Raw genomic sequence first — 12,290 nt, 5'->3', positions numbered from 1 at the left:
ACCAGCATCGGAGAGGCCTATGGCGATGGATATTCAGGCTTTAGCCAGCTAGTTTGTGAGAATGGATCTTTTGGAGCCTAGTCGGGTCCTTGCTTGCGTGGTTTCTCGGTCTTCATTATTTGATCGTATCAGAGAGCATCAATTTGATGACCCTCATTTGCTTGTCCTCAAGGACGAGGTTCAGCATGGTGATGCCAAAGAGGTGACTATTGGTGATGACGGGGTATTGAGGATGCAGGGTCGGATTGTGTACCCAATGTTGATGGGCTTCGAGAGTTGATTCTAGAGGAGGCCCATAGTTTGCGGTATTCCATTCATTCGGGTGTCGTGAAAATGTATCAAGATTTGAGGCAGCACTATTGGTGGAGGTGGATAAAGAAAGATATAGTTGGATTTGTAGCTCGGTGCCTCAATTGTCAACAGGTGAAGTATGAGCACCGGAGACCGAGTGGATTGCTTCAACAGATAGAGATTTACGGAGTGGAAGTGGGAGAGGATCACCATGGACTTCATAGTTGGACTCCTACGGACTTTAAAAAAGTTCAATGCCATTTAGGTGATTGTGGATCGGATGACCAAGTCTGCGCACTTCATTCCTATGTGTACTACTTATTATTCGGAACGGTTGGCGGAGATTTATATCTGGGAGATTGTTCATCTGCATGGTATTCCAGTTTCCATCATTTCAGATAGATGTACTCAGTTCACATCACGGTTCTGGGGGGCCGTTCAGCATGAGTTGGGTTCTCGGGTGGAGTTGAGTACAACATTTCACCCACAGATGGGCAGACAGTTCGAGCGCACTATTCAGATTCTTGAGGATATGCTCTGTGTGTATGTGATTGAGTTTGGAGGGTCTTGGGATCAGTTCTTGCCATTAGTAAATTTTTCCTACAACAACTATTAGTCCAACATTCAGATGGCACCGTATGAGGCGGTGTAGATCCCCAATAGGTGGTTCGAGCCGGGCGAGGCTAGATTATTGGGCACAAACTTGGTTCAGAATGCTTCGGAGAAGGTTAAGGAGATTCAAGATAGACTCCGTACAGCCCTGTCCAAATAGAAGTGTTACGCGGACCGGAAGGTCTATGAGGTTTCCTATATGGTTGGAAAGTGGGTTCTGCTTCGGGTTTCGCCTATAAAGGGCATTATGAGATTTGGGAAGAAAGGGAAGTTGAGTCCGAGGTTTATTTGCCCTTTTGAGATATTGAGGTGTGTTGGGAAGGTTGCTTATGAGCTTGCCCTACCTCACAGCTTGGCAGGAGTTCATTCGGTATTTTATGTTTCGATGCTCCAAAGGTATCACAGTGAACCGTCACACGTGTTGGATTTCAGTTTAGTCCAATTGGACAAGGATCTATACTATGTTGAGGAGCCAGTGGCAATATTGGACAGGTAGGTTCAAAAGCTGAGGTCAAAGAATATTGCATCAGTAAAGGTTCAGTAGCGGGGTCAGCCGGTTGAAGAGGCAACCTGGGAGACCGAACAGGATATGCGGAGCCGTTACCCTCATTTTTTCACTACTTCAGGTATGTCTCTATGCTCGTTCGAGGACGAATGAATGTTTAGGTGTGGGAGGATGTAACGACCCGGTGGGTCGTCTTAAGAATTAACGCCCCGATCCCCTATTAACTGCTTCCCCCGTGTTTGTTTCTGCTATTGTGAGTTTCCAGGAGGAATTATTTGGAGTTTCGGAGAGTTTTAGGACACTTAGTCACTAAATGAGAGCTTAAGTTTTGGAAATTTGACCATAGTCAGAGCAGTGTAAAGACGACCTCGAAATGGGATTCCGATGGTTCCGTTAGCTCTGTTGGGTGATTTCGGGTTTGGGAGCGTGTTCGGATTGTGTTTTGGAGGTCCATAGCTAATTTAGGCTTGAAATGCCGAAAGTTAAATTTTTGATGTTTCCATTTCGATAGTGAGATTTTGATCCGAGGGCCTGAATGGAATTCCGGAAGTTGGAGTAGCTTCGTAGTGTTGAATGTGACGTGTGTGCAAAATTTCAAGTCATTCGGACGAAGTTGGATAGACTTTTTGATCAAAAGCGTATTTTGACATATTTTGAAGTTCTTAGGCTTGAATCCATGGTTAATTCTATGTTTCGATGTTGTTTTAGGTGTTTTAAGGATTGGTATAAGTTTGGCTAGTAATATATAACTTGTTTGTGCTTTTGGTTGAGCTCCTGGGGGCCTCGGTATTATTTCGGGTCGTTAACGGGAAGTTGGAAAGTTAGAGTTGCAGTTGAAGTCTTTGGGCTGCTGCCATAACTGCATCTGCGGTTGAGAGGCCGCATATGCGACTCCCGCAGATGCGGAGTCAAGCCGCAAAAGCGGACAATGGAGAAGTAGAGCAGGGACTGCAGAAGCGGATGGATTACCGCAGATACGACATCTGGGTTGCAGGTGCGTAGATGGAGCTTTAAGTAGAACCGCATCCCCAACCGCAGAAGCGGTATCGCAGATGCAATTGTTTGACCATAGATACGGTAATCGCAAGGCAGAAATATAAAATTTCGAGGGTTTGGTTCAAAATTTGGAAAAATAAAATTGGAGCTCGGGAGAGGGCGATTCTGGGAGGAAATTGAAGAGGAAATCTTTGGGTAACAATTCATTGACCCTTTCTAGTTTTATTCCATCAATCTATAGTTAATTTTATCATTAATTTCAGATTGGAGATGAGAATTGGGGAAAAGTTGGAAAAAAGTTCTTAGACCTAGAATTTGAATTTTGATTGGGAATTTGACAATAGAATTGAAATTTTTTGGTATCAATGAACTTGTGAGAGTATGAGGATTCTGAAACTATAAATTTTACCTGATTCCGAGACGTGGGCCCGAGGGCGTTTTGGTCATTTTACCTAATTTCACATATTAGCTTAGGATTTAATTGTAGAATCATTTACTTGAAGTGTTATTTACGTTATGCAATTGAATTGAATAGATTTGGGCCATTTGGAGTCGAGTACTCGTGGCAAGAACGTGGTTTCTGGTTGATTTTGAGCTGGTTCGAGGTAAGTGGCTTGCCTAACCTTGTATGGGGGACCTTTCCCTTAAAATTTGGCATTATTGTTAATTGAAATGCCTTGTACGTGAGGTGACGAGTGCGTACTTGTGCTAATTGTTGAAAAATCCGGTTTTTCATTAAGTAATTACTAGTATGTTTCCTTTCATGTTTATATTACTTGCACTTTAAGCATGTTGTTAGCGTATGAAAGCATGTCTAAGTGATTTAATTGCTTTATTTGCTCAAACTGTTTTACCTGAATTCTGTGTAGCATGCTAGACTAGAATTACCTGTTTTCCTTAATATGAAACTGACATTTGTTGAATATATTTCCATGTTGTTGCTATTTATTTACATTTGGGACTACGGATGTGGGATTCCGGTAGATCCCCCTTGCCTGTTTATTTGGGACTACGGATGTGGGATTCCAGTAGATCCCCCTGCACAGTTATATTGAACAACGGGGATGCACCCGATAGATTCCCCTAGTAGGGGTATTTACATTTGGGGACTACAGAACGGGATTCTAGCAGATCCCCGTTGCACTATGAGTTGGACTACGGGACGACACCCGGGAGATTTACTGGACATATATATTTGGGGGCTACAGGACGGTATCCTGGTAGATCCCCGGTTTGCTGGACATTTACATTTGGGGGCTACAGGACGGTATCCTTGTAGATCCCAGGTTGCTATCTCTGTGTTGAGCTGTGTTCCTTCAATGATTATTTTGCCTCCGTTATAGTTGTTGTTGTTCTTTCTATTCTATGTTATTTCTTGCTGCTGCACTTAATTATACTGTCTTGTTCTACACTGTTATACTTTGTATTTTATTTCACCTCAGTAGGGTCCTGACCTTCCTCGTCACTACCCGACCGAGGTTAGGCTTGACACTTACTGAGTACTGTTGTGGTGTACTCATGCCCTTTCTGCACATGTTTTTCATGTGCAGATCCAGGTATTTTCACTCAGTCTTGTCATCCTTGAGGCGAGGCGATTTTGTAGAGACTTTGAGGTATATCTGCCGCGTCCGAAGACCGAGAAGTCCTTTTCTATCTTTCTGTAACAGTATAGCCCTTCAGTATTTCCCTTTTGTTAGACATTTTTGGAGTTAGAGCTTCTTATGTATCTCTTAGCTTGTGATTCATGGGGTTCCGGATTTTGGGAGTGTTAGGTTGAGATTTTGTATTGTTATGTACCAGGAAGCATCTTAAACACTATTTCATTTTGTCATTTCAGTTTTATATTGTTTTCTTTCCGCAAATTATTTATTTTCCGCATTTGTTAGGCTTACCAAGTCGTAGAGACTAGGTTCCGTCATGATAGTTCACGGAGAGCGAACTAGGGTCGTGACAACAAATTTGATGACAAGGCCCTATGATGGGAATCCTTCATCTCACAACTAATTCCCAAGTCCATATTTCACCCACATCAGTTCAACAACTCCCTTACCACCATTAGCACATGCATGCACAATGACTAACTTCCAACCCCAGATTCCTGCCTCCTATTACCCATATTCAGCCCAATTCAGAAGTTGAGAACTAGAGAGTAGAGCCTTACCTCTTAGAAGGAGACCTTGAGAGCTTTCCTTGTTGAATTCAAGGCTTGAGTAGGGTATGATTAGTAGTATGGTGGAAGCTTCTTATTCCCTCTCTAAAACACTCCTCCACTCTCTAAAACGGCCTTTTAAACCAGCAAAATAAACCCCAAAGTCTTTTTACAAAAATGGCGTCGGGTAAATTTTCTCAAACTTAGGCCTCCAAACCGGGTTTGCGATCACAGACCCGGACCACAAAATAGATATGCGGTCCGCTAAGTGGACTGCAAAAATGGTCCCTAAAACTGGGCTGACCTGGACAATTCTGCGGCCATTCTACAGTTTGCAGAAATGTTATGCGTCCGCATAATGCGCAGTGGTATCTCCCTCTAGAATTTTCTCATGCTGGTTCTACGATGGAAGTACGACCCACAAAATTATTATGCCGTCGCATAACTGTTTTTCCTATTCCACTCTATGACAGATCTGTGGTCCGTGCAGTAGTTTTGCAGTCGCATAGTGGACCAAAGAAATGCCATGTTTTAATAATTATCCAGCCAACTGCCCAGTGCATTGCACAACCCAAAAAGTCTGTACCCCGAAGAATTCTCTTCTCTATACCCTTATAACACATTAGCCTACCTACGCACCACGAAACCTCAGACTCTTGGTAAAGTTTTATAGGGCCATACATCTTCCCCCGCTTAGGATCATTTGTCCTCGTATGAGGAATAAAGTTCGACCAAAACACCCAACATGACTTCTCGCACACATGAAATTCCAAATCTGACTAACTCCCCAAATTTTCAAAAATGTTGGCAGAGACTCGCCTGCATTTTGGCCTATCCACCTGTCATAGAACCCTAGGAAACAATCCTAACAATATATTCATAATCCAATGACGCAACACAACATGACAATAACACCAACCATAACCTCGTACGCATTATATTACCAAAAGGAGCATCTTTAACATAAACCGTACAAGTTGAACATAATTCATATAAAGTAAGTTCTTAACATTCTTTCAAAACACAGCTACTTAGTTATACAAACAGAAGAGGGAATTTCTTTTTTATCTCTTCCTATGCCTCCCAGGTGGCTACTTCAACCTACTGGTTTCACCATAGCACTTTAACGGAGGCAATATCTTTATTCCTCAACTTTCAGACTTGCCTATCAAGAATGGCAATCAGAATCTCCTCATAAGTCAATTCTTCATTAACCTCAATAGCGTCTACCAAAACAATGAGCACCGAGTCTATAACTACCTTCTTCAATATAGATACATGAAACACCAGGGGCACCAATGACATCGCTGGTTGTAGCTCGAGCCTGTAAGCCACTTGACCGATCATATGAATGATTATGTACGACCTAATATAGTTGGGATATAATTTCCCTTTCTTCCCAAACCACATTATACCCTTCATGGGAGAAACCTTCAAGAATACCCAATCATCCACTTTGAACTCCAAATCTCTGTGACGCACATCCGAAAAGGACTTCTGGTGACTTTGATCAGTTTTCCACCATTCCTTAATGATCTTCATCTTTTCCATAGCCTGATGCACAAGGTCTGGTCCAACCAACTCTGCTTCCCCAATGTCGAACTACCTAATGTGAGATCTACATCTCCTACCATATAGAGCCTCGAACGGTGCCATCTGAATGCTAGCATGGTAACTGTTGTGGTTGGCAAATTCTATGAGCGGCAAATGAATCCCAGCAACCCTTGAAGTCAACAACACAAGCATGAAACATATCCTCAAGCATCTGAATAGTCTGCTCGGCTTGTCCGTCTATCTGTAGATGAAAGGCTGTACTGAGATTCACCTGAGTACCCAAACCTTGTTGAAATTTCTTCCAAAGGTTAGCTATAAATTGTGCCCCCCAATCAGAGATGATAAAGATTGGAGTGCCATGAAACCTGACTATTTCTGTGATATACAACTGAGCATGCTGTTCTGCTGTGTCGGTAGCCTTAACAGGTAAGAAGTGTGCTGATTTCCTAAGTCGGTCCACAATCACCCAAATCGAGTCAATCTTGCAAAGTGTGCAAGGTAAACCCATCACAAAGTCCTTATTGATCATTTGCCACTTCCATATTAGAATTTCTATATTTTGTGCCAGACCACAGGGCCTTTGGTGTTCGGCCTTCACTTATCGACAATTTGGACATCTTGCCACAAAGTCCGCTACATCCCTCTTCGTATCATTCCACCAGTAGACTTTCTTGAGGCCATGGTACATCTTTGTAGAGCCTGGATGTATAGAATACCCGGAACTATGAGCTTCCATCATGATTCTTTCTTGGAGACCATATACATTTGGAACATATGATCGCCCTTCACATGTTAGTGTACCATCATCTGTGCCAAGATAAAAAGCCATGGTTAAATAATTACGATCCCCCTTCTTAAACTGCACCAACAATGGATCATTGTATTGTTTCTCCTTGACCACTACTACAAGTGATGATTCAGCACTATTTTGCTCAGTCACCCCTCCTTTACTAGAGTCCGCAAGAAGAATTTCCATACTAGCCAACTAGTGAACTTCCTTGGCAAATGGCCTTTGATGTTCCTCCAAGTGAACAAACTACCCATGGATTTTCTACTAAGAGCATCTGCCACAACATTAGCCTTTCCCGGATGATAGAGAATATCGATGTCGTAGTCTTTGAGTAACTCAAGCCATCTTCTATACCTCAGATTCAATTCCTTCTGCTTGAAAATATATTGAAGGCTCTTATGGTCCGTGAATATATCCACATGGACCCCATATAAATAGTGACGCCAAATCTTCAATGGAAACACCGCCGCCTCAAGTTCCAAGTCATGTGTTGGATAATTTTTCTTATGATTCTTAAGTTACCTAGAAGCCTAAGCGATCACCTTGCCGTGTTGCTTAAACACACACTCAAGTACGATCCTTAAAGCATCACAATATACCACAAACCCATCCGTCCTTTCAGGTAAGGTCAACACCGGTGTCGTAGTCAATCTTGACTTCAACTCTTGGAAGCTCTTTTCACAAGCATCTGACCATTGGAACTTAACTGTCTTCTACGTCAACCTAGTAAATGGATAGGCAAGAGTAGATAACAACTCCACAAAGCTCTTGTAATACCCAGATAAGCCCAAAAAACTACGAATCTCTGTTGGAGTTATAGTTCTAGGCCAATTCTTCACAGCTGCGATCTTCTGAGGATCAACCTCGATCCCTTCACTAGAGACGAAGTAACCTAAGAAAGTATTAGATTCAAGCAAAAATTCACACTTCAAAAACTTTGCATACAAATTATACTACCGTAGAGTCTGCTGAAATGCCCTGAGATGATCATCGTGGTCCTCTCAACTTCGCAAATACACAAGAATGTCATCAACGAACACTATCACAAATAAGACGAGGAAAGTCTTGAAGACTTGATTCATAAGATCCATGAAAGCTGCTGGGGAATTCGTTAGCTCAAAAGACATTATCAAATATTCAAAGTGTCCATACCAGGTCTCGAAAAATGTTTTCGAAATATCCTGCTCCCGGATTTTCAATTGGTGATGCCCCAATCTTAGGTCAATCTTGGAGAAATACTTAGCACCCTGTAATTGATCAAACAAGTCATCTATCATTGGCAGTGGGTACTTATTATTTATCGTAACCTTGTTGAGCTATCGATAGTCAATACACATTCTCAATGACCAATCCTTTTTCCTTACAAAGAGAACCGGTGCGCCCCAAGACGAAACACTCGGACGGATGAAACATTTCTCTGAAAAAATCCTTCATCTTCTTTTTTAGTTCCTTAAATTATGTCGGTGCCATTTTATAGGATGGAATGGATATAGGTTCCATGCTTGGAATCACATCGATACGAAAACCAATCTCCCTATCTGGTGGGATTCCAGGGAGCTCATCAAGAATGATTTCCGAAAATTCATTCACAATTGGCACGGACTTAAGTGTAGGTGCCTTAGTATCGGTATTCATGACTCAGACCAAATGGTAAATACAGCCCTTGTTTATCATCTTTGTGGCCTTAAGGTAAGAATTAAATCTACCCTCCGGCACGACATCATTCCCATGTCACTCAATGACAACGTCGTTTGGAAACTTAAACCTAATGGTTCTAGTTCAGTAATCAAGCTTGGAAAAAATGAATAAAGCCAGTCCATCCCCATTATCACATCAATATCAACCACCCCAAATTTAACGTGATCAGCCATGGTGTCTCGACCATGAACCATGACAACATAATCCCTATAAACACACGTGGCCACAATAGGCTTGCCAACTTGCGTAGATATAGAGAAGGACTCATAAAGTTGTTTCGGTTCTATCCTGATTCTAGAGCAACATAAGGAGTGACATAAGACATAGTGGAACCAAGATCTATCAGTGCAGAAACATCATGAGATTGGAATATCAATATACTTTTGACAACATCTGGAGAAGACTCTGAACTCTAGTGACCCCTAATTGCATATAATCGGTTGTGTCCTCCCGAACTCTGTGCACCACCCCTATCTACCCCTAGCCTAGCGAGTGCTAGAGTGCCTCAAGTTGGAGGAGGTATTGCAGATGTAGTAGCTACAGAACTGGCTGGCTGTGTCGTAACCTTTCCCACATTCAGGCGGGTCTAACATCAATCCTTCTGATTGTGACCTCTAATACCGCACTAGTAGAATATGGGTAGGTCCATATAGCAGCCCCAAAATGCATCTTCCTACACCTAGGGCATGGGGGCCTCCGCTTCTCTTGGAATCTCCCACAAGGCTGATCCTGTTGATAGGATTCCTTGTTGCCCTGACTGGCCCTGAAACGGCTCCACTACTATTGATCGGACCCTAATGGCAGTGCACTGACTGAAGACTAAGCAAAGGACTAGGATGGCTTGTATGACCCTCCCCTAAATACTGATCTTCCACCAATACCACCACTGGAAGTACCACCAAAGTTTCCCATGGACCAGGCCTTCTTGTTACACTCTCTCTCCATTTTGGCCTTCAATATTCGGGTCTCTATGGCTTGAGAAAATGACACCATCTTCCCATAGTTCATATTATAATTCAAGGCAGCTATAGCGGCCTCATTAATAACCAAGGGGCTAAGACCCAACACAAACTGGTGCACACTAGCCTCCATAGTGGGCAATATGCAAATAACATACTTGAACAAGCGCGCAAACTTCATATTGTAATCCCACACATTCATGCTACCTTGTTTCAGGATCTGAAACTGGCGGCATGGGCTGCCCTCGTCTCGGAAGGCAAGAAATGGTCAATAAATAGGAAAACTCACTCCACTTTGTCGGCGGCCTCCCCTCCTCATGGGACTTCTTCCACAGTTCAAATCAGGAGTATGCCATGTCTTTCAGGTGATAGGAGGCCAACTCCACTACTTCCGTCTCAGTTGCACGTATAACTCGGAGAGTCTTGTGCATCTCATCAATAAAGTCCCGTGGGTCCTCCTTGAATGCAAGAAAAGCGGGGTTGTCCATAATACTACTTACTTCAATGAAGTTTTGATTAATTCTGAGTTACTAACTTCTTCTTTGCCAAGTAGCATTTCTTCTCTTTTACAGGATTTTGATGATGTCTTCCGTGAGGATATTCCTAAAGGTCTACCACCTTGGCGCGACATTGAGCACCAAATTGACATTGTGTTTGGAGCACAAACTCCATATAGACTTTCTTATAGGAGTAATCCGGAAGAGACAAAAGAATTACAAAGGCAAGTTAAGGAGCTACTAGAAAAGAGATTTGTGAGAGAGAGAATGAGTCATTGCTCCGTTCCCGTCCTATTGGTCCCCCAAAAAGATAGATCTTGGAGGATGTGCGTGGATTGTCAAGCTATTAACAAGATTAAGGTAAAATATTGTCATCCTATCCTTCGTCTTGATGACATGTTGGATCAATTGAATCCTCGATATGAACAGAAAACTGCTTTTTAGACCAAATATGAATTTATGAGTGGTTAGTTATTCCTTTTGGGTTGACTAATTCACTTAGAACATTCATCAGATTGATGAATAATGTTTTAAGGATTTTCATGGATAATTTGTGTAGTTTTAGTTTGATGATATATTGATTTATTTTAACAATCTAGATGAGTTGTGGAACACCTAAAATAAGTTTTGAAGTTCTTTGAGAGAAACACTTGTTTGCTAATCTTAGGAAGTGTATTTTTGTGTCGATCGTGTGTTATTCTTAGATTTTTTTTGTTATTTATAAGGGAGTTGAAGTTGATTAAGAGAAAATCAAGACAATCAAAAAATGGCCTAAACTTAACAGTGTAACTGAAGTTAGGAGTTCTCATGGGTTTACTAGTTTTATAGGAGATTCGTTAGAGATTTTAGCACCATTGGTGCTCCATTAATTGAAGTTATTTAGAAGGATACATTTTTTTCATGGAGAAAAGAACAAGATGATACTTTTAACTTGTCGAAAGAAATTTTCTTATGCTCCTCTTATGCAATTATCTGATTTTGTAAGTCTTTTGAGGTTCAATGTGATGCATCGAAAAAAGGAATAGGTGTTGTTTTGATGCATGATTCGAAGACCATTGCATACTTTAGTGAAAATTGAGTGGATATACATGAAACTACTCAAGCTATAATAAAGAGCTATATCCTTTGATAAGGGCTTTAGCTATATGGAAACATTATTTATGGTGTAGAGAGTTTGTGGTTAAGATTGGTTATGAATCCTTGAGATATTTGAAGAGCCAAGGTAAGCTTAATCGTCTGCATGCAAAATGAGTTGAATTTATTGAAAATTTTTATACATGATTTCGTACAAGCAAGGAAAAGAGTATGTGGTTGCTGATGCACTTTCAAGAAGGTATGTCTTGGTCTCTTCTCTTACTTCTAAATTGATGGTTTTTGATCAAATCAAGGGACTTTATTCTAATGATTCTGAGGCAAGATTTTGCAAAATTTAAGTGGGGCCCTTACGGGAGGCTCAATCTTTAAGATGAGTTCCTTGTAAGGAAAATAAATTACGCACTCCTAATTGCTCTTTGCGTGAATTATTTGTTAGGAAAACACATTATGGTGGACTCATAGGATACTTTGGAGTACCCAAAACTTTGGATATACTTGCTGAATATCTTTTCTAGCCCGTCATGTGAAAGGATATTGAAAAAGTGTGTCCTCAATGTCTTGAATGTAAACAAACCAAATTAAAAGTGTTACCACATGGTCTTTGTACTCCTTTAGCTCTTTATCATTCTCCTTAGATTGATATTTCTATGCATTTTTTGTTTGGACTACCTAGAACTACGTATGGTAAGGACAATATATTTGTGGTGGTAGATAAATTTTAAAAAATAGCTCGTTTTATTCAATGTTTGAAGACTAATGATGCATCACAAATGGCTGATTTACTTGTGAAGGAAATGATTGAATTACATGGCATACCTAAACCTATTGTTGATGATAGAAATGCTAAGTTTTTATGTCACTTTTAGAGAGTTCTTTTGGGAAAGTTAGGAAATAAATTGATATTTTCCACATCTTATCATCCGCAAACTGATGGGAAAATAAAGTAGTTAATAGGACCTTGGGGAATATGTTGGAGGATATTTTTAAAGGAAAATTTATTTCTTGGGAAGAACATTTGCCAATGGTAGAGTTTGCCGATAATAGAACTGTCCACTCTTCCACTGATAAGTCTCCTTTTGAAGTTATTTATCGATTTAATCCCCTCAATCATCTTGATTTACTGTCTGTTCCTACTAATGATATT

The 12,290-nt window shown here is 41.0% G+C and overlaps 2 protein-coding genes across 2 annotated transcripts; both read right to left on the bottom strand.

The window, feature by feature from the left end:
- Positions 1 to 5,708: 5,708 nt before the first annotated feature.
- Positions 5,709 to 6,104, bottom strand: LOC138875008 (uncharacterized). The gene has a single exon (XM_070153812.1). The coding sequence runs from the start codon at positions 6,102 to 6,104 to the stop codon at positions 5,709 to 5,711; it is 396 nt and encodes a 131-aa protein (XP_070009913.1).
- Positions 6,105 to 6,705: 601 nt separating this feature from the next.
- LOC138875007 (uncharacterized) lies at positions 6,706 to 7,083 on the bottom strand. The gene has a single exon (XM_070153811.1). The coding sequence runs from the start codon at positions 7,081 to 7,083 to the stop codon at positions 6,706 to 6,708; it is 378 nt and encodes a 125-aa protein (XP_070009912.1).
- Between the last annotated feature and the right edge of the window lie 5,207 nt (positions 7,084 to 12,290).

Source organism: Nicotiana sylvestris, chromosome 8, assembly GCF_000393655.2.
Source record: "Nicotiana sylvestris chromosome 8, ASM39365v2, whole genome shotgun sequence".
Classification (NCBI taxonomy): Eukaryota; Viridiplantae; Streptophyta; class Magnoliopsida; order Solanales; family Solanaceae; genus Nicotiana; species Nicotiana sylvestris.
This window is presented reverse-complemented; position numbering and strand designations above follow the sequence as displayed.